This window comes from Rattus norvegicus, chromosome 11, assembly GCF_021556685.1.
Source record: "Rattus norvegicus strain SHRSP/BbbUtx chromosome 11, alternate assembly SHRSP_T2T, whole genome shotgun sequence".
Classification (NCBI taxonomy): Eukaryota; Metazoa; Chordata; class Mammalia; order Rodentia; family Muridae; genus Rattus; species Rattus norvegicus.
The window spans coordinates 91577121-91600400 of NC_141544.1; the positions used below are offsets into that span (position 1 = coordinate 91577121).

At 44.0% G+C, this 23280-nt stretch overlaps 1 protein-coding gene across 1 annotated transcript; it reads left to right on the forward strand.

Annotated features, from left to right (window-relative positions):
- Positions 1-771: 771 nt before the first annotated feature.
- Positions 772-23032, forward strand: Kng2 (kininogen 2). The gene is given in 11 exon segments (NM_012696.2): positions 772-1213; positions 2953-3063; positions 5137-5218; positions 10427-10599; positions 12414-12521; positions 15486-15570; positions 16542-16714; positions 18735-18842; positions 18944-19030; positions 20423-20494; positions 22826-23032. Coding segments are annotated over 11 exon segments (1293 nt in total). The 5' UTR covers positions 772-1018; the 3' UTR covers positions 22925-23032.
- The last annotated feature ends 248 nt before the right edge of the window (positions 23033-23280 follow it).

Consider the following 23280-nt stretch of genomic DNA (forward strand, 5'->3'; position numbering starts at 1 on the left):
TTTTACTGTGTGTGTTTGTGAAAGACAGATAAAGCATGAAAATGTCTGTGTGCACATGCACAAAAGCCACAGCCCACATGTGGATGTCAGAGAGCTCCCAGGAGTGGGTGCCTCGGCAGACACCTGGGTGAGACAGGTTTCCTTGGTTTTTGCACTTTCACACTTGAGGGCACCTCATCTTCCTGGTGATTCTATGGCCTTCCCCTCCCAGTTAAAAATATGAATGCCAGGGTCACAAATGTGTATCACCATCCAGAAGTTCCCTGTGAACTCCTGGGTTCAAACCCGGGTTGTCAGCCTGAGGCTAGTGAGGCGAGCACTTCATTCAGGTGAGAACCTGCTGGTTCCGCTCCTTCTTCTCATGGGCTAATAGAACTGAGCAGAGAGGCTGGCATGGCCAGAGGCCAGACAGGATGCCCACGGTTTGTCAGATGTCCCAGTGTCCTGGGTGGAGCTCCCAGCCCTTGGCTGATGTTCCTGCACTTGTGCATTTCAGGAACGCACCAGAGCTGACAAAACCCTGTGTCTGTGTCTGTATCTGTACACCCTGACGTGCCATGAGCAGTGATGTGTGGGAAGAGGTGCTTGTACATTGTCCTCATTGTTCACGTATGCAGACACCTTTGTAACTGGGCCAGGAGTAGTAAGATGATACTGGAAATGGTTGTTGGTTTAGCATTTACTGGTTTCTGCTGCAATTCCCTGGGGAGAGTTGGGCAATGTTTTGGGAATGGGCTGTGTACTCCCACATTCTTTCCAAAGGCAAACATCAGGTCAACAACCCCTTGTTGCAATGCCCCAGCTGGGTACCTGCTTGGACGTGGAGCAGAGTCCTGTTTGTTCTCTGAGAAGAGGGCAAACAAGGGGTGACTGCAGGAATCTAAAAGGGACCAGAGTGGCGAGACAGAGAGAGCATAGGCAGGAGAAGTCAGAGACTGGAGGCTGCTAAAAGCAGCTTCTGAGTTGGTTTCCTGGTCTTGGCAAAACAATTCCTCAATTCCAGAGGGAACCTTTAATCATGAAGCTAATTACTATCCTGCTCCTCTGCTCCAGGCTCCTGCCAAGTTTAGCGCAGGAAGAAGGCGCCCAGGAATTGAACTGCAATGATGAGACTGTATTTCAGGCTGTGGATACTGCTCTGAAGAAATATAACGCTGAGTTAGAAAGCGGCAACCAGTTTGTGTTGTACCGAGTGACTGAGGGCACTAAGAAGGTGAGTGACGGTTTTCCTGTGAAACCACTTGTAATTGGTGCTCTCAGGCACAGGCTAGAGGGTTGGAGATGGCTGGTCCTTAGGCTTCCTGGGTGATCATGAAAGCAGTATCCCAGGAAGAAAGAAACAACAGCAGATGGAGCTTTTTGAAAGAGACAGGCATGGTGGGACTCCAGCATCTCAGTCAGCTTGCAGCAGGAGAATCCACTGCATGTGTGAACTCAGCCATCTCCCAGCCTTAAGTGAGAGTTCCACACGGGGATGGATACAGGGGACGAGAAGGGAGTTGGCATTATTGCTTGGACCAAATATCTACCACAGAGTGTGTACAGCTGATTCTTTGAGGTTAATAGATGTTTCCACTAGTTCGGTTGAGCCAGGGTGTCTTGTAGCTTTAGACCAACACACGCACTTGCTGTGCAGCTAACGATGACCTTAAACTTTTGATCTTTCTGCCTTCAACTCCCTAGAGCTATGAATACAGGCATGGGCTGCCATGCCCGGTTTATGTGGTACTAGGGAAGCAAGCTCAGGACTCCGTACATGCTAAGCAAGGACTTTACCACCTATGCCACATCCCATGCACACTCTGGCTAGTTTTTACTATACTTTTATTTCTCTGTGAGTACACTCAGGTATGAAACAAATGAAAGCAGGATGTACAAATAATACAAAATATCGAAAATCCTTTAGAGTTTGTTTTTTTTTTTCCTTCTCTTTTTTTTCCGAGCTGGGGACTGAACCCAGGACCTTGCACTTTCTAGGCAAGTGCTCTATCACTGAGCTAAATCCCCAACCCCTAGAGTTTTTTTTTAAATATAAACTTCACAGGCTGGAGGACAGCTCAATGGTTCGGGGCACTGGTTATTCTTCAGGAGGACCTGGGATCAGTTCCCAGCACCTACGGTAGCACACAACCATCTATAACTTCAATTCTAGGGACTATGGGGAGTCCACTGTCCACCTAGGGTACCAGGCACATTTGCACTGTACATACATACTTACAGACAGACAGACAGACAGATAGACAGATGACATACATAACTACATTAAGGCAAACAAACATGCCTATAGAGTTAAATTTAAACCTTTCAAAATATAAATAAATAATAAAATAAATTTTACCTTACAAGAATCATTCTTTGGATCAGTCAAGTTATTTCAGCAGGGAAAAAAAGGATACTTTGACACCATGAGGATGAAAAGAAAGCATTATGGGACACAGACATGTTCGATTCAGAAGGGGAAATGAAGCATTTTGCTTGTCACTGAAGCACAACCTGCAGTCTGCTCACTCCACTCAGGGCCACAGTCTCCTAGTATCTTCATTGACTGACAGATGGGGGCCCATAGGAGTTTGGTTGCACAATGTTCATATATCTGCCCTGGCCTTGAACTCACACTCCCCCTGTCTCAATCCAAGTGCACTACTGGGCTTACAGGCTTTGTCCTATGACCAGTTTCAACCAGACAGGATGGACTCATAAATGTCCATGAGAGCCAGGGTTTACATAAGAGAGGGCAGGGACAAAACCACGGATACTGCTATGAGACCACTAATAATGCAGGCATAGTAAGAACATCCTTCCAAGGGGCATTTACACAACTATAAGCACTTATATTTTAATGAACACGGCTCTCCTTGAGTCTGATCAGGACTGGTGTTTGTGATGTCAGGGTCCACAAACTTGCTGCTGGGTGCCCTGAGTGACTCAAAGTGTCACCTTTGCTTTCCCCAGGATGGCGCTGAAACATTGTATTCCTTCAAGTATCAAATCAAGGAGGGCAACTGCTCTGTTCAGAGTGGCCTCACCTGGCAGGACTGTGACTTCAAGGACGCTGAGGAAGCCGTGAGTGTGCTCTTTATACAAAAGCCCCAGCCTGACACACAACCCTCTCGGTGCTATAAAATATAAATGAGACAGGAAAACTGATAGACCAAGTATGAAACTTGTGTCTAGCGTGGGGTACACCGGATAACTTGGTTCCCAGGTACTTGTTTAAAGCAGGGTCACCTGTCACCTCAGTCATCAACTGTTCATGGTGAGAAAATTTAAAGTCCTTTTAGCCATTCTCAGTTAAAAATACAACATTGTCATCTGTGTCCACTCCAGTCTGTCACTCAGTAATCCTTGGCCATCCCTGTCCTGTGCCAGCCTCCAACTGCTGGTGACTCCTGTTCTGCTCCTAACTTAAGGGACATCGCCCCCTGTCATCCTTTGAGGTCCTGTCTCTAGATGCTCTCACTAACCGGCTGGTGTCCAGTTCCTCCCATGTTGCAATTGGCAAGATATAATTATTATTCTGTTCTGTATATACACCCAACTGCTTGCCCACCATTAGATATGGATTTTTATTAATTATAAGGAGATGGTATATATTATACAGCCTATTCATACAGGATGTGCATGTTATATCTGTGTTCTTGAGAAGAAAGGAAAGCCGGGAATATGCCGATTGTTAAACATGTGTGTGTCCACTCAGTAGAAGGTGGTCCATGCAAACAACCAAAGCTTGTGCACTGGACCCCAGGGAGACAACAGGAAGACATTTGGGCTGAGTTCGAGGTCTAGTTTAGGAAGAGTATGGCAGTTTCAGCTCTATTGAGCCCCAGTACTAGTCTTGACTCTGCTACTCATCCTCCCTCGGTAGGTACTTTATCTTATTAAAATGAGACATTCTTGATCTCACTGGCTGTAGGAGGCTGACACTAGATACATTATACAAAGGAGCTGTTAACAAAAGCATCTTAAAGAAACACTGTGTCCACTTGATGCTTGCCTTGCACTGTGAGAGGGGATTATCTGCCTGAGAAGCAAGCCTGTCCTCTCACAGGCTAGCATTCCCCTCTTAACCAAGATGTCAGCATTGTCCATGTGTTTGTTTAAGCACTGTGCTCATTCACAGTTGTAACATGCACTGGGTTCCAGATTAGGAGACCAGGATTGCACCTCTGGCTCTGGCTCTGTGAGGTTGTGTGGCAGCTGCTATGCCCTGCAGTCAGTCTCTCAGAGCTACCAGGAGACATCACAGTGAGCTCTAGCTTCACGCAATAGCTCCTGATACTCAGGACTGGGGGCTAAAGTGAAGGCCAAGTCAAAGCTATTCTACAAACGTTATTCATCACTAAGAGTGGGCAGACCTGTGTAAGCACCGACTGTGCGCTGCTCTGTTAGGCGCTTTCTGTGTGTGGGCACACTGATTCTCCACAGCAACCTCTTAAGTACATGTGGTGCTGTTTCCACAAGGTGGGTAAACTGAGGCAGTGGGGGGCACCAGGGCAGCAGGAAGAAGTAGCAGCCAGCGGTGTGGAAGTGGGATGTTCTAAGAGGTTAAACTGATTTATGTAAAGAGCAGGCAAACACTGAAACTGAGGGGGGAATCAAAAGGAAGCTCATCCTGTTGGTCCTCTTGGTCCATCATAGTGGCAAGGAAGCAGCCACAGATCTCCACATTGTGCCTCAAGTTTAGAGGCCTTGCTCTGCCTCTCCCCAGTCCTGTGAAGATCAGTGGTCAGTGGAAACAATCACAAGGTCACATAAATATTCATTCTCAAATCTCACAAGTCTGTTAATGGACTGGAAATGTTGCTGAGTGGTTAAGAGCGCTTGCTGCTCTTGAGAATTCCTGGGTTGGGTTTCTAGCATCCAGACGGACACTTGGAACCATCTGTAACTCTAGTCCCATTGCTTCTGCTGCTGTCCTCTGGGTTCTGCAGGCACCAGGCACACATGAGGTGCATAGACACTCATGTGCATAAGAACAAGTAAATCAAAAGGAAACGAAACAAAATCTCTATTAGAGAAAAACCTTAGTCCTTTCTCTGTTTAAAAATCCACCTTTATTACCAGCACTAGCTAGGTGTCTCCAGGAGGAAGAAAGAGGAAATCAAATGCCCTCTTTTCTTCCTTTTTTTCTTTTAGGCTACTGGCGAATGCACAACAACTTTGGGGAAGAAAGAAAATAAATTCTCCGTAGCCACCCAGATCTGCAATATTACTCCAGGTGGGTGATCCATCTGGGGACCTGGACTGTTGGTGGCAGTGTGTCAGAGCCCGGGGGTTGGTGATGTTAATTATTCCTGTGTACCAAGAACACAGCCCAGACCAGACTGCTTCACCCTCCCAGAAGGTGGCAATGCCATCTGCAGTGTTGGAATTGTGGTACATGTTGGGTATAGTAGCACTGCAGGAAGTTCTTGGATTGGGTCAGGCTTGTGTCAATCATCCCCTGAGACCTATCCGAACTCCCTGTGCTGTGTCAGCAGGGGTAGGTGGAGGTGGGTATTTGGGGTTCACTGAATGAGGCACCATGAACCTGCCTCCAATCCTTCACAGCATCCTCCATGGAGCCGAGTGTGGGCTTTGAGGCATGCCCTGGTCTGGAATCATTCCTTCTTTGTTCTCGAAATTATTTAATCTCATTCCAGGGTTTCTACTTTGCCTTAGGTCATTTAGTTCTTGGATAAAAGATACACTCAGCCTTCGTATTTACAACAAACCTTAAACAGTACAAATTCTGGGCAGCTGCCTATCCCCTATGCTGTTAGAATCTACTTTCCTATAAATAAGGCTGAATAATTACTTACTATATTTCACCTGGCTGCTGTTAACTACAACTGGCCAACCCACAGGGATATGTTTCTATGGTTCACCCACCCCATGGTAGCTTCTCCTTCTCCTTCTGCACCTTTTTTTCCCTTAGTGGTTGCTGTCTGACCCCCAGTCTGGGAAACCTAAACCCCACCTATTCTTCTTCTGTGAAGCTATTAGCTGTTGGCATCTTTATTTACCAATCAAAAATAACTCGGACCAAGATAAGTGTGCTCTGGGACAGCCAGGTCTTGAAGGCCCACACTTAGCATCACAACAGATAGCGATTGAAGAAACCTCAGCACTTCTTTTTTTTGGTTTCTTTGTTTTGTTTTCTGTTAGTTTGCTTTGGTTTTGGTTGTGTTTTCTTTTTCAATGCACAGTTTCTCCGTGTAGCAATTCTGCTGTCCTAGAGTTGGCTTTCTAGACCGGGATGGCCTCGAACTCACAGATATCCACCTACTTCTACTTCCTCAGTCCTGGGACTAAAGTTGTGAACCACCACGTCCAGCTTCATTCCAAATTTTTATCCTCTTCCTTTTCCTTTTCCATGTCTCAGAAGGGACAAAAGAGAACTGCACCCTTGACAGGGTGGCGTGCTGGGAAAGGAGACGATAAATCTAAAGTTGCAATGTCTGGGCATCTTACCATAGACCCAGGACATTGATGGCTGATACTCACTGAGCAGTTAAGATCTGGGGACATTACATACATCGACTCCTCCCAACATTACAGGTCAGTCAGTGTGGTATACATCCTCATTTGTCAAATGAGGAAACTGAGGCTGGAACAGTGAAGTAATTTACCTAAAATTATACAGATAGTCTGTAGAGACTGGGTAGAGTAGGTTCTTAGTTAAAAAAGCAAAAAAAAACCCTCCTTTAAGAATAAAAAGAAACGGCAAGTTATGAGCAGATACAGCCATTATTGTCATTTTCTCTAATGCTAGAAAGGTGCCAAGATTTTATAGAGTGATGTGTTCATGGCCAATGGCAGTCATGAAAACCTTCCTGGAGCTGGCCTCTGCAAGGTGCAAAGGGTGGAAGAGAGGGACGGGGGGAGAAAAAGGGGGAAGGGAGGAGGAGTGGGACGGGGAGGGGGAGAGAGAATATGGAGCAGCATTTTTGGCTTCGATATGGTTCAACACCATACGGGCATGCTTTCCCTGCACTGGCCTAAGTTGTCCGTATAGAACCCGCAAAGGCACCATACTTCAGCTCTTGCAAGAAGTTGCATATAAAGATATCAGACCAAGGCAGAGAAGAGCTCATCAGTCCCCATCAGCACTGAAAAGTTCTATTCCTATTTCAAACCCATCTGTATAGAAATATGCAGCTTGAAAGGCACTGAGTTATCCAGGAAAGAAATGTCACCCTTCATACTCTTCCCTCCCTTGAAACCGCTCTCTTCTACTCCATTCTGCCTTGAATGAGCGCTGGCTCATGGGGGACAAATCTGCCCTGATCATCTCCACAGCTTATGTGGCTTTCACCTCTTTTGATCAGTAAGTCTCCCATCCTTCCCATCAAATTCTACAGTGCCCTGATTCAACCTCTTCTGAAAGAAGAGAAGGTGAAATCATTTATAAAGTTTTCCTGACTGCCGTAGAGATGCCATACACCACACAGTCCTGAGGAGAGCTGTGTTGAGCACCTAGCAATGTGAGGGTTGAATATCATCAGCAGAGCCCAAGGCTTAGTCTACTGACTAGATCACACCTACTGTGTTAAGTGAGCTTTTGGACAATGCAACAAATTACCTGACTTGGACTTTGCAGCACAGTTAAGATCTAGCTACATCTGAGTATCATAGTGCACACCTGTAAATCCCACCCTGGGGAGGTTGAGGCAGGAGGAGGATTAGGACATTACATTTATTCTCAACAACAGAGCAAGTTGGAGGATATCCTGGAGTATATGAGGCCTTGTCTTAAAAGGAAAGAGGGGAGAGGGAGAGAGAGAGAGAGAGAGAGAGAGAGAGAGAGAGAGAGAGAGAGAGAGAGAGAGAAAGAGAAAGAGAAAGGTGGGAGGAGAGACCCAGGGACAGTAGGCACCCAGTAAGTGTGTTCCCAAGGGTAAGGAAGCCTTGATCCTGAGGAGACATCTCTGCTGTCACTCACTCTGCAGCACTCCTCCCTCAGTCAAGGCTCTCCCCTTGGTATTTAATAGCAATACCTATAAAAAATGTTTGACATCATTTTATTGCAAACCATTCAGTGTTTCCTCCTTCCACACAGCATAGTCTTCACTTCAGAGAGTCTATGGGAATCCTAAAAATCCTCTGTAAATATTGTGATTGTTTGCATTTTCCTAGGGAGAGGCTACAGCTCTCATCAGAATGCCTAAGAGCTTGTGAGCTTTGAGTATAGACAGTGAATCTAAACAGGGTCAGTATCTCCTGCCTGGAGCATAGCCTTCTCTCTCTGACTGTCCCTAAATCAAACTAGCCCTCTCTGTGTCACATTGGGCACTCTGGCAAACTGAATAGATGCCACGTCACATACTACTGTTCCTTTCCCATCCTGATTTCTCAGCACCATCACCCCCTTCTCCCTGCCCCCCCCCACTGCGAGTCACCCCCACATGTCTTGTCGATTCCTCTTGCCACCTTCTTCCTTTTCTCTCAGCATTCTCACCTTTTCCATACCTGTTATTCCTCAGCCCCTTCGGCCCTCATGTATTTTCCTACCTCTTGGCCATCCCATGAAATGGTCTGTCTACACTCTTTCCTTTCTACCTGACAGTCATTCCTTCACAGATGGGACACTTGAAATCTCCCTATAACCTGGCTCATTGCCTGCCAGGGGATAGCAAGGGCACATAGACTTAAAGGAGAGGCTTCTCTTGGGCTGACCGATAAGAAAGCCCCTTGTCTTGTGTTCTAGTCAGATGAAAACAGAGAGGAACACTTTCTGGCCAGCTCACTACCTCACATTGACTTGCTTTAGATGGTGAAACAGTGAATGTGTTAACAAGTTTAACAATAGCATGTGACATAAAACAGAAAGACCGTCCTGGTTGGGTGTGGGGGGCTCTTCTCCAGGGCCAAAGCATTACACTGACATTATCAGATGGAGTTAGGTGTCAGGGAGCTCTCAGTAACTTTGAAAAACAATGATATATCTGTAATGTCTTCCCTTTTATAAAAAGGTTAGTGTATTGTTGTGGTCATTAAAATAAAGACCTAATGATGTAGTTCAGCTAAATTCACGACTCTTAAGGCAATAGGACCTGGGAGAATATAACTGATAAACGAGGCAGGCTACAGTCTCATGAAATAACCAACTTTATCAGAGCTTCAGATAATGTAGGCTCTGAGGGTTGAGGAAGGTCAGCTCAGTAAGGTTGTCATGAGCTCAAGCAACATACAATTCACAGTGACAAAACAATGTCAGCCATAAAGTCATTGTGATGGCTATTTCTGTTTGTCAACTTGACTATATCTGGAATTAATTAAAATCCGGAAATGGAGGGCAAGCCTGTGATCTAGATCTTGAGACTGTAAGAAGACACAGGCTTCTGACCTGGATCTTGACATGGAGATCTTGAGGACTAGTGACCTTAAATAGCTTAGGCCCAAGCAAGGTAGCACACACCTTTAACTCCAGGAGACTGAGGCAAGGAGATCTAAGAGTTCAAGGTCAGCCTGGAACAAAGCAAGTTCCAGATCCAAGCATGGTAAAACACTCCTTTATTCTGGGCCATACCTCCTGCTGAGGGCCTACATAAGGACATTGGAAGAAGGAAGACTGACTCTCCTTCATGTGTTTGCATTTACTTGCCAGCACATCTGTTAGAACCTACTTCTTCAGGATTGCAGCTTATACAGAAGACTAGGTGAGACAACTAGCCTCACGGACTGAGACACTTTAGACTTTTGGACTTCCCGTTCACATCAGCCCGCTGTTGGGGTTAGTTGGACTACAGGCTGCAAGTCATTACAATAAGTTCCCTTAATACATAGAGACATTCCATAAGTTCTATGACTCTAGAAAACCCGAATCAATACAATCATATACAGGAGAGTTTAAAGACTGAATTGAAGAACAACAGCAAACAATAATGAATATTCTGAAGTAAACTCATTCCTACCAATACATCTGGGAGGAGCCTGAACCCTCATTCCAAGAACAATTCTCTGCTTTCCAGAAACTGAAGTCACAAGTCTCCTGTCCTGTAGTCTCGGAGTGTTCTCACAAGCACTCAGAATTCTCCTCATACAACTTCCTTCCTCAACCCTGCTGTGAGAAGCTGAATGCCTGCACACCTGGGTTCCATCCCCTCTGTCCACACAGCAGGCATAGAGGCCTCTGGAGAAGAGCAGAGGAAGGAGGATGAGCACTGGAGGCCAGCCTTAGCTGCATGGACAGTTCCAGACCAACCTTGGCTATAGGAGACCCTGTGAAAACGGAAATCAATAGCATATCCATTCTTAATGCTCTGCACCTTTGCTTCTGACTGTACTGGAGTCTTAAACTCTCATTAGCTCTAACTCACACCGGAAGGAGATACAGCAAAGTCAGGTGTTCAGGATCTTACTAAATGGACTTGAGCTTTAGGACCATGACTATGAGATGTGTTTTCAGTTATTAATGCTGTGTCTTTGTCTGCTCTTTGTCAAGGTAAGGGTCCTAAGAAGACAGAGGAGGACCTCTGTGTCGGGTGTTTCCAACCCATACCGATGGATAGCTCAGACCTGAAGCCTGTTCTGAAACACGCTGTGGAGCATTTCAACAACAACACGAAGCACACCCACCTCTTTGCTCTCAGAGAAGTAAAGAGTGCCCACTCACAGGTTTGTTGTCCAGTTGTTCGTGACATGAGATATTGTAGTGACAAGGAAATGTTAGTGGTTCCCCAAGAAAACAGAGAGGAGCTGATCTGACACACCTCCCAGCAGGATCTTTGTTCTATTCAAGTTAGATCACCTCCCCTCCTCCACCCCAGTGTGCCACCTTCACGCAGGATGGTTTTGATATTGGAGGAGGGGGGGACCCAAATGTCTATGGGGCAAGGTTTTATACTAAGCAGCAAGCAGGGGTAAGTGGGTAAGCATCTAATTGGAAAGCATCTGTGGCCTTTAACATAATTGTCTGGTGCTGGGAGTCACATCATAAACTTAAGTTCTGTTCCCCTCTGCATTGGTTGTTGTTAGACAGGGGTTGGGCTTGTAACCTGGGGTGCAGGTTTCCTGGGGAGTAACCTGGAGACACTCCTCTTGTTGAGGGTGTATCCTGGAAACGTTGGTTGGGTTGGGGATTAGCCTAGAGATTGGAGTGAGGGACAAGCCTGTTAGTTTACCTGAGATCAAACTTAGGTCAGGTCTAAAATGGGGTCTGAACTTAAAGATGTAGCATCTCAATATGGTTGAAAATCTGTTAGATTGGCATTTTGTCGCTTAAAAAGAACCACTGGCAGGACAACCTGCCTGGCCACATGCTGGCATGAGCTGGAGTGTCCTATGTTTTCATGAGATTAACTCGTATGACAAGGGGCTTTGTCAGGATCCAGGGGAGTTGTGAGACCCATGTAAAGGAAAGGAAACTCTCACACTCCAGTTCCCCCGGCATTACGTGCTTTCTTCCCAGAAATGGAAAAATGGATGGCATTGTGGCTTCAAGGTTTTACCAAATCTATATTTTTATCTTATCATTAATTTAAAATAGCATCAATACATTAAATTGTTTGTAAAAAGGTGGACACAGCTAAATTATACTGCCCACTTCTTCCTGGTGGCGTGGGGTGGAATATCTACTAATCTGACCATTTATTTTTTTGCTTCTCTTGTTCGCTTGAGGCAGAGTCTCCACAAGTCCTGTCTGCCTTGAACCTCACTCTGTAAACCAGGCTGTTCTCAAACTCAGAGATCTTCCTACTTCTGCCTCTGATGCTGGGATTAAAGGCTTTGACCACCAGGCCTAGCTTTGTATTGGCTCCTTTATCAAGGCTTTTCTGAGGTCTCTTAAGAATCCCTCAGGTTAGAGAGTAACACTCTCTACTTTTAGTTCAACCTGCTCCTGTGTGAGATGTGGACCTTGCCCACCTGAGGTCCTGAACAGCGCTCAGCACAGGGACATGGTGACCATGGACAAAGATAGTGGGAAGGGGCTGCGAAGAGCAAAGCAGGAGAACTTCACTACCTGGTGACCTGCACCCAGAGGGCTCACCAGGAGAGGCCACTCCCATTCCCCATTGCTCCAAGCTAGACAATCATACTGCTTCACTAACCTGATACTCCTCCACTAACATACATGCATTCTTGACAACCTGGGAAAGAAAGATTGTGGGTGTCTTTGAAGATACAGATATATCATGTATGTGATATATAATGTATACACATATGATATATATGCATATTCTTTTATGTTTGCAGTTACTGAGAAATGCCATGGGAATGTGTTGTATGTGTATGTGTGGGTGTCTGTACATGTGTTTGTCACAATACCCAATATTTGCTTAGTGATTCTATGGTCTACTAAAAATAATGGTTTGTATTTCTGGAAAAGTTACTGTATTCAGTTCAATGTTTCAAGACATTTATAACTTTTGCTCAGTGTGAATATTGTTCAACCTGAGGTTCCAGTACTCATTCCACATAAATCATTTCAGGTGGTGGCTGGCATGAATTATAAAATTATCTACTCCATTGTGCAAACAAATTGTTCAAAGGAGGATTTTCCTTCCCTCCATGAAGACTGTGTACCCCTTCCCTATGGCGTAAGTAGTAGACATTTAGCAATAGTCTTTCACATTTGCTGACAGCATTTCCAGAATGTCAAGCTCTGGGACTTGACACCGAGATGTCATTTAGTGGTTCACATTCATGTTCACCCGGGGTCTTAGGACCTAAGTTGCTGGTCAGGCAATCCATGTGTGTCACATTAAGTATTTCCGTCCTGTCAGGGATTAGAATGGGATTTGCCATGCTGATGGGTTGTCACACTCTCCTGGCCTCCTCCACCTTCCTGTGTGTTCCATATTCACACAGGATGCTCTGTGTCCCAGCTTCTTCCTATAAACTCTCCTGTGGTGTTTGCTCACCCTCCCTCTTCTCCTGTCATTCCAATGAATGCATTCTGGGAATTCTCTCCCTCTGTGCATGACATCTTGTCATTATAATGATGTCAGTGGCTGACCAGTGGCTTGTGGATGCCAAGGTGACCAAGGACCGATCCTTTCTGGGATATTATTGTAGATATTTCTTTAATCTAGTGTCTCTGCTTTGAGAGTTCTATGTTGTGAGGGAAAGGTGGGAAATCTAGACCACACTTTGCTAATTTTAATGGTAGAGCACTTGGGACATATGCTATTATGCCTTCTTAGGTCATGCATATGTAGGTTACAGTGGACCATAGATTAATCCTGCTTCCTGAACCTTCTGTGTCACTGGAAAATCATTGTAATATGTTAAGGAGAAGTCAAAAATCAGGACACAAAGTGTACTCACAAGAGCATGGTGAAAGGAGGATTAGGAGTTCAAGAGCGTCCTTAGCTGCACAGTGGGATTGAGGCCATCAGTGGTTTGAAAAGCTGCTGTTTCAGAAAGAAAACAAAAAAGACATAAGCAGATAAATGAAGAGAAGGAGGAAGCGGGAGGTGGGTGTGGTTGCACACACCTTTGCCAGCATTGCAGAAACAGCTGATGTCCATGAGTTCAAGACCAGGCTGTTCTACAGTGTTCTAAGCCATCGGGGCTATAGAGCGATGATGCTGTATCAAAATTTGTTTTCAAGTAAATTAAAATCAAAGGAAAGGAAGAAAGGGCAACTATGTATGCAGAGTCAGTCAAATATACAAAGTAAAGTAATATAAATATAAAAGTAATAGAAAATAAATGTGTTATAATTCAGAAAGCTGTTACCTTCAGGAAGAGTTGTGGGTGCTCTTTTCTGATTTTACATACTTTGGCGGATTTATCCAATACTTCTCGAATGTTCTGGTTAATTATGTATTGATTTATAGCCGCTGAAAGAATCATAAATGACTATCAAGAAAGACACAAAATGAAAGAAAACATTTGTGAATCTTCTGCCCTTTAAGGGCTTAACATGAAGATAATGTTCAAAATTCCAGAACTCAACACCAAAAGACAGACCACTTCTAAAATGGGCAAAGGACTGAACGGATGCTTCCGGATTGACAGGTGACCCACAAGCCCATGAGGACACCCACAGGACCACTAGCCATCAGGAAATGCAAATGCGAGCAGAATGGTCCTAACCCCCAGAGCGATTCCTGCACATTCTCTTTGTCTTTTTCCTGGGTGGAGATGAAGGAGAGTTGTGGGAACTTTCCAGTGTCTTTTTCTTTCTTAAAAGTTGTGATTCTTGGGGCTGGGGATTTAGCTCAGTGGTTAGAGCGCTTACCTAGGAAGCGCAAGGCCCTGGGTTCGGTCCCCAGCTCCAAAAAAAAAAAAAAAAAAAAAAAGTTGTGATTCTTTTATTTAAATTTTTTAGATTCATTTATTTCAAATATATGGGCTTTTTGCCTACATGTATAATCCGTAGACTATGTATTTACAATATCCACATAGGCTGGAAAGGGCATCAGATCCCTTGGGACTGAATTTGTAGATGGTTATGTGTTGCGGTGGGGATGCTGGGAATCAAACCCCGGTCCTCCATAAGAATAGTTAGTGCTCTGGACCTCCGAGCCATTTCTCCAGTCCTGTGATTATTTTAAATGCTCTACTTTTTTCACCTAAGAATTTTTCCTCATCATTAGAAATCTTGGTAAACTTTAAAAATGACTCTGTAATAATATTCCAGCAAGGATCCCATAGATCGTTTTTTACCACAGCACTCCTACCTTTCGATACCTAGGTTATTTCTACTTTTTAATATAATTACTAACTTAGCAAACATTTTTGAAAACGAAAGTGTTTTTGTATTTGGTATCATTTCCTTCAGAGTAGGGTCTCAGTTTTATAGGTGATAAACACAGTTATTAAAATCTTTTAAACTTCATTTTATTCATTAGTTATTTGCTTAAATAAATAAGTGAAATTCTGTTGCATTAAAATTCAGAATGTTATGGCTAAGTATATTTTATTTTCTCAGTCAATAGTTGAGGTAATTTGTTTGTTTTGCTGAAATATTTTCATAAGGATGTGAGAAGTTTATGGGTTGAATTTATGGATAACTAATTACATTTTTTTGCCCATTCCTTTCTTTGTGTGTATGATATATGCATGTATGTACATGTATGTATGGGAGTGCACACCTGTGTACATACATGTGAAAACCATGTGCTCAGCAGTCTCTAAAACAAAACAAAGGTAAAATTGAAACCAGGGAATAACTATTTCAGTCGAAGGCTTGTCTCTGGCTCTCTCTGTCCCTTGGAAACATCAATAAGCCAATCATCAGGGAGACTGGGACAGGACTTCTGGGCTCACCTGACAGCAGCTACAGCAATCAACAAACTCAGCGTTCAGTGAGAGACCCTGTCTTGCTTGGGCATTGCTGTGCAGTGTGCAATCGTATTTCTTCCCTCTCTGTGGTTTCTCTTCGCCATGGATGTCAGGGCTACCTGTGCTTCTCATTTCTCCTTTGCTTTCAGCTCTTATTCCTTTTTCTTCATTTTCCTGATGCAATCAACTGTAACATAGACACACTGTCATTCATTTTTGATAGATGTTTGTTCTCACAATGATTTCTGTTTATGATTTTGAACCACCAGGATCATGGTGAGTGTACGGGTCATACCCACGTGGATATTCATAACACAATTGCCGGCTTCTCACAGAGCTGTGACCTTTATCCAGGTGAGAAATCACACATGGAGACACAGGAAGTGGTGGGGCCTCCTTCTTACTTAGCTGCACTGTGTCTGTAAGTGACCAAGACAGCATGAAGGATGAAGGAACAGTGTGGATTCTCCAGACAATGTAGCCTTCAGAGACAGTGGCACCTGCCTTTCTTTTTATATGAATTGTCCTTAAATCTGGTGTTTTGAGTTAGAGAGAACTGTATCTTGTTTTTAACCAGTCACCATGAAATCCTTCCAGGTAAAGGTAGGTTTTCCAGGGTGTTTCTGGGGAGCTTTCTGGAAAGCTTGTAGTTAGATCAGCATTTCTAATCAAACAGCCGAGTTCACTCACACTGACAAACAGTTGTGAATGTGTCATGTTGAGAAACAGCACTGTGCACCTGTCATGAGGAGCACCACTGTGTACTTGTCATGAGGAGCACCACTGTGCACCTGTCATGAGGAGCACCTTGTACACCTATCATGAGGAGCATCACTGGCACTGCCTGTTAAATGGAGCCATGGACTCCCAGCTGTCCATTGGAGAGTCATTACTTTATGTTCACAATCATTTCCCTCAAAATTAAACATTTCTCTATAGTTTACATCAAACAAGGGAAATTTTAAACTGGGCGTGGCAGTGCACATCTGTAACCATGTCAGTTAGGAAACTGAAACAGGGGGAATCAGGAGTTTTAGGTCAACCTCTGTGACTTATAGAATTCAATGCTGCCTTAGGACCCTGTATCAGGGTAAAAATAAAAAGAAATTATAGCCAATGGGTCAACAGGTGCAAATATGCTCTCCTATGCATATGAACTCCTGGAGAACAAGGAGAAGTGATGGTCTGAGGGCCAATATTCCTGTAATTCTGTTCTGTTTCCCTCACACCCTGTGTACATGAGAACGGAGAAGTTGTGTGTGACAGGAGGAGGCCAGGACTACTCTTTGGGGGAACTTACTGACTTTCAATGTTATTTTCTTCAGGAGATGATTTGTTTGAACTACTTCCCAAGAATTGCCGTGGCTGCCCCAGGGAGATACCTGTAGACAGCCCGGAGCTGAAGGAGGCACTTGGTCATTCCATTGCACAGCTTAATGCACAGCATAACCATATTTTCTATTTCAAGATTGACACCGTGAAAAAGGCAACATCACAGGTCTGTAAATAGAAAATGGGAGTTTGGAGCCTATGTATGGATTGATTGGCACCATGTTCCCTATGGCTCTGGTTGGGGACACAGTACTTGGCAACAGAATTTGGTGGGGTCTCCTTCATTTGGGAGGCAGAGGTAGGATCCCTAAGTTTGAGGCTAGCTTGATCCGCAAAGTGAGTTCGAGGATAGCCAGGGTTACACAGCAAAACTCTGTCTCAAAAACAAACAAACAAGGAGGGTGGGAAGCTCAGGTGTGGTTTTTACCTGACAATGTCTGAAGCAAAGCTTAAATTGTATAAGCCATCACTTCCAAACTCCAAAATAGTGTAAAATACTAGAAACCACAGTGCAATTAGCAAAATGCAAGCGATGGAGTGCACTGTTTTATTCTCTGGCATCTTGATCTCATCTCTCATAGACACATCTTGTGCTGCGTTTATGGTGCACAACAGTAATGCAAACTCTCAGAAGCTGAGACAGGAGGATTGCCACAAGTTGCAGGCTAGCTTGTTCTACACATAGCAAGTACACCCACCCACCCACACACACACACACACACACACACACACACGCACACACACACACACACACACACACACACACACCAATAACAACAAGATCCACAATATGGCCGTGGCTAAATGAAGCCAAGCAGAGCCTTACTCTTGAGTGTTTGGCAGAAAGGTTAAGGCAGCTTTGTAAAGAGTATTTGATGGGGGAGAGTCTCCTGCTTTCCTCACTGCCTGTTAGTTTGTTTCCTATGCACTGGTTGAGAGTTTTTGTCCCTTGCTGTTTAGTTGCTCAAATCTTTTGTTAATTCTGGATATCAGCTGTTGTCTGAAGGGTAGCTGTAAAGATTTTCTCCCATCATGGGCTATGGGCCCTGCTGGTTGGTTCCTTTGCTTTGTAGAGACTTTGTATTTTCATGCAGTCCCATCTGTTGATACCTGGGGCAGATTCCTGTCTGTGCTGTTGGTCTTCCTGTCTGTTTTTGTTCCAGTCACAGGCTGTCTCTGTCACTATGGCTCTATAGTGTACTTTGAGGTCTAGTATTACAATACCTTCAGTATTCTCTTACTCCTTAAGACTGGTTTGGCCATTCAATCTTATGTGGTCTCATATAAAGTCATGTATTTTTCCTAAGCCTATGACATAAGCAATGGGAATTTTTATAGATATCGCATTAATTCTGTATGTTAATTTTGGTAGTATAGACATTTTCACACTATCAAGTTTGCCTGTGAAGGCACATGGACGATATTTCCATTTCCAGTATCTTCAGTAATTTCTTTGCCAATATCTAGAGATTTTTATTATAGAGAACTTTATTGTAATCGTCTTTGAATCATTTGGTTAGACATATCCCTAACAATTTTTTTTAATTTTTGAGAGAGGATCTCATTATACAGTCCAGACTGACTTCAAATTCACTCTGTAGGCCAGGCTGGCCATGAACTCACAGAGATCTACCTTCCTTTATCTCCTCAGTGCTGGGATACAGCATGTTCCACAAAGGACTGGCTTGTTTAAATGTTTAAGTGGTTTCTTAATATTAAAAGTATAAGAGAATCAATAGATAATATAAATATTTTCCTAATATAATAATTTAAACTACATAAGAAATTTCTGATTCAGTATTTGGCAAAAAGACAACAAAAACGTTTGAAGAAAATACTTTGTTTTCCCAAAACCTAAGATTGTGCTAAAATCTAAGCCCTTGAGTTACTTTGTAGGTGTGGTTTGAAGCCTTTGAACATTAAAATTAATATGTGTATATTAAAGTAAAAGTTAAGCCCACATATCTTTTACATAGTGAAGGAAGCTGGCCAGACTAATACCCAGAAGTCTTAGTTATGTGTACGGATATGTACCAGATATGGGTAGCTTAGGAAGTGTGACACTTTAGATGGTCAGTTTATAATTAAAATTTCAAGATCCTAACTTTAAACTCACTGTAGTAAAAAAGTTTAATTTATTATAGAAATTCTTATTAAATATTTGTCTTGTCCTATTAACTTTACAGGTGGTTGCTGGAGTAATATATGTGATTGAGTTCATAGCCAGAGAAACTAACTGTTCCAAGCAAAGTAAAACAGAACTGACAGCGGATTGTGAGACCAAACACCTCGGTGTGAGTAGCGCTGTCCCTGTGTGAGGATCTAAGGGTCACTGCTCATGTGCCTCATCACTAATGCTAATTTATTTTCTCTTGTCTTCTGCTTTCATGATTAGCAAAGCCTCAACTGCAATGCTAACGTGTACATGAGACCTTGGGAGAACAAAGTCGTCCCGACTGTCAGATGCCAAGCACTAGATATGGTAGGATTTAAATACGGGAGCTTGGGGTCAGCTCTGCCTATTCCAAAAAGCAATATCTGGGTATGGAAAATGAATCATTACTGAAACAAAGTGGGGCCAGGGCTACATTTTAAACCCATAAAAAGTTGTACATTTCTATGCTGATCTTGAGGTTGATGGCTGGAAAGGAAAACAGGTAACCTCCCAGTAACTTAACTCATTGTCAGTGTTCCCAGGTAGTTCTGTGTCTGGTACTGAGGAGAGGGCCTGGATACTAACACGAGGCACACGCTTCTGAGACTTACCCGAGACCTGAGTACTACTGTGTGCTGTGCTCTCCTCCGTTCATTGGAGGACCTTGTGAGGAAGGTGGCTTCACTCCCCTTCCACAGTTAATGAATGTGAACTGCATTTTAAAAGGCTCCTCAAGGGGTCCACACACACACAATTCAAATCTGAAAGGCTGCACTCTGCACCAGGTTTTTTAAGTCTTAATGTGCCTAGGGCTTCATCCCTTGCCAACGATGGGACACTAAGATTTGAAATGCTCTGAGGCTCCAGAGTGAATCATGTCACTAAGTCCCTCAAGCCAGGCTGTGAACAGCCAGCTCCTTACATATTCTCAATGGTCCCGGGGGCCCTGGGAAGCAGGTGTTGTGGTTTTCATTTGGCAGCAAAGTAGACTCAGTCTGTAGAGTGTTGAGTGCAGCTCCTATCTGAGCCCACCCGTTCCATCATGACCCTAACTGTTAGAAGATGTTTGACTCCAAAGCCTCGTTCTCTCCTCTCTCATGACTGGCTTCAACTGTGGCCTCCCCACATTGGTAAAAGGGAGGTGGAGCATATCCAGAAAGTCACATGTCTGTGCAGATTGTCACCTCTCTTTTCCTAGCTGAGCTTCTTGTCATTTGTGTAATATCTCTAACACATTGTAAAAGGCCTTCCGGTCAAGCTTGTGAGAAGGCCCTATGGTGGCACAGCTGAGAACGTTTAGCCATAAAGACCTTTAAGGATAGTAACAGCAATGGTTGCAACAGAAATGATATCAAAGTGCATACCCCCGGGATTACGTGCTCAATCACCCTGTTTTCTAAATGAAGAAAAACTCTTAGCCTTAGAGGACTATTAAGAATAATCAGGACAGGGCTGAGGCTGTAACTCAGTGAAGGGGTACCTGCTCAACACTTACAAAGTTCAATCCCTTGGACCACAAACAAAGCCTACACATTTCAAGAATAATCAAGGGAGAAGTATTGTTGATTCAGTCTTCTAGGAAGGTAATATAGCATTTGAAATCTGGGAAAGATTCACGCTGTTGCAATACAGAATAGCATCACCATGTTCCTAGTCTCTTCTTCCTTCACAGACAGCCTGATGCTAACACGATGCATTCCTCTCAATATTTCTGTGTAGATGATTTCTAGGCCTCCAGGATTTTCACCTTTCCGGCTGGTGCGAGTACAAGAAACTAAAGAAGGAACGACTGTAAGTCCACCCTACATTGCCAGGGTGCAAGAAGAGAGGGATCCAGGAAATGAACAAGGACCCATCCATGGCCATGGCTGGTTTCATGCAAAGCAAATAAAGGATAAGAATCACCAAGGTCATAAGCATGGGCATGACCATGGCTGTTGGCCCCCAAAGCGGCATGGTCTTAGCAATGGACACCAGAAACCACATGGCCTTGGTCATGGACATAAACATAAACTTGATGACCTTAAACAGCAAAGAGATGATGGCTATAATTATAGACATCCAATGGGACATGGTCATGGTCATGGTCTTGGTCATGGTTATGGCCAGGGTCATGATCACGGTGAGGGCAAACACACAAATAAAGACAAAAACAATGTCAAGCACACTGACCAGAGAGCAGAGTCTTTGACAAGCTCTTCAGAAGACAGTACTACATCTACACAGATACAGGGGAGGACAGAGGGCTTCACCTTGAACCCTCCCCTAGCTCAGCCAGCTGTTATCTCTCATGGTTTTCAGGACTCAGGTTTCACTGAAGGTGTGATAGCTACCACATCACCATATGACACGGAGACCCATGATGTTTTGATCCCTGATATCCATGTACAACCAGATAGCCTTTCATTTAAGCTGATATCTGATTTTCCAGACTTCCCAAAACTCTCCTCGGTGCCCATGGAATTCATTTAGTAGGAAGGATCCAACCACAGAAACAGCAGAATTTTCTGATTTTGATCTCCTTGGTGTTCTTTCTTTAAAAAAAAAGATTTATTTATTTAAAATATGTGAGTACCCTGCAGCTGTCTTCAGACACACCAGAAGAGAACACCAGATCCCATTACAGATGGCTGTGAGCCACCATGTGGTTGCTGGGAATTGAACTCATAGTAGTGCTCTTTCTTAACTTATACAGCCCAGGTACTTTTACAAATGCTTTCCCAGCCTCTTTTTCTACTGCCCAAACACAAATATTATGATATAAGTCATCAAGCCATGAGGCTCAGAACAGCTTGTCAGTAGGACTTTATAAATCCCTGTGGACTGATAATCAAACTGCCATCCTTCTGAATTCCTTCTGAGCCTGCCTCACATACTCTCTGAACCAATACAGGAAGAAGCCTACCAGAATCCACTGCTCAGATAATGAGTGGGTATCTCAAGATACACATTACCATTTCCATACAGAACTATGGTCTCTGTGTTTAGAAAACAGAAAATCAAGAGACTGGAGGTTTATGGATGGGGGAAAATAACAGCAAAACTTCCAGATGTCAGAGAAAGATAAGAAAACAGAAACAGGCTGATCAAAGGGAGAAAGTGGGCAGTAATGACTTGACTTTATGATTCTCAAGCAGGTTAAGTATATCAAATGAGACTCTCACTTGAGCAGGTTAGCCTTGAATTTCCTTTTGTGGGTGATGATGTTACTCACTAGTCTACCCCCTGGCTAGTCTTTGTCATAGCTTTCAAGCAAGAGCTTTTTGGTAGTATTGCTGAGGTCAGATCAAGCAATCCTTAGTTCTCAGAAGTTCTGCATCTAACACCAAGGACAGAAAGTAGAAGGAAGAATATTGAAGTAGGTTTGCCACAGCAATCTTTTAGTTCTTGTGACAAGGCATGTCGTGGGAGTTGATGGAAACTTCATTCCTACCTTTTAGAAGCCAGTTCCTTAGCCTTACCTTAAATTGCTCTATCTTTTTGCTATGACGCTGAAGACTATTGACTTTGGAGAAAGAGAAAGAGGTTATCACTCATGGCCTTAGAATGTGAGGAAGGTGTGTGCTTTACAACCCATGCTGTGCTTTTGCTGGAAAAAGAAGATAGGACTTTCTGAAGGCAGAGATAAGTCCTCCAGGCTCCAGTAGACAGTTCTGTCTGTACCCATGATCTCTGAGAGACGCTAGGTAAATTTTCTGGCCACTAAACAAAGACCTGAACCCCAGAAGTGACCCTGTAGGGAGGAGGGACCCCTGACATGTATGGAAGGAGAACACAGAGTGGGGGATCAGAACAGTCAGAATGTGTGTGATTGTGGGACTCACTGCAGAGTCACCACAAACTCCGATTACAGAAAGCAAGGTGCCTGCAGAATGCAGTGGAGAGATGTGTGGGAATAGGAAATAAGGATGCTGCTTCACATGGCTACACCAGCCTGTGGGTGTGTGTATGGCTGCTGTGGGAAACTGCATTTGAGCTGAGTATTCTTTCATTTTAATCATTGTTTTCCTTTAAAATGGAGACCCAATGTCACTGGGAAACATTCTCACCCTGTATCTGGCTGCGCTGCTTTGCCTAAGTTGAGAAGAAGCACGAGATTAACAGTGTTTTACTATATTACAGAGGCTCCTAAACTCATGTGAGTACAAGGGCAGACTCTCAAAGGCAGGGGCAGGCCCAGCACCTGAGCGTCAGGCAGAAGCTTCAACCGTGACACCATAGCCCGGCAAAGACCCGGAGTGGAAGGACCAGAAGACTCCTGGGATGTGTGCAGCATGGAAGCATGTTTCTTCATCACCTGATCCTGGGTGAAATAAAGTTCAGACTCGACGAGTTCACAGTGGTCTCCTTCAGCCATTCCTATCTTGTAGTGAATTGAAGCTGTCTCCAAAGCTTGAGTTTGGCCACAGAGGCTGTAGTCCCTCTCTGGAACATTCTCTCTAAGGTAGACAGGAATCTTTGGATGCAACATCCTTACCTCATAGATCGCACAGGTGCCACAGGAGAGCCTCACTTCTGCAGGACCTAAGAGCTCACTTTCTGTTCCCCTCTCCTGTTCACTGAGCCAAGGCGAAGAT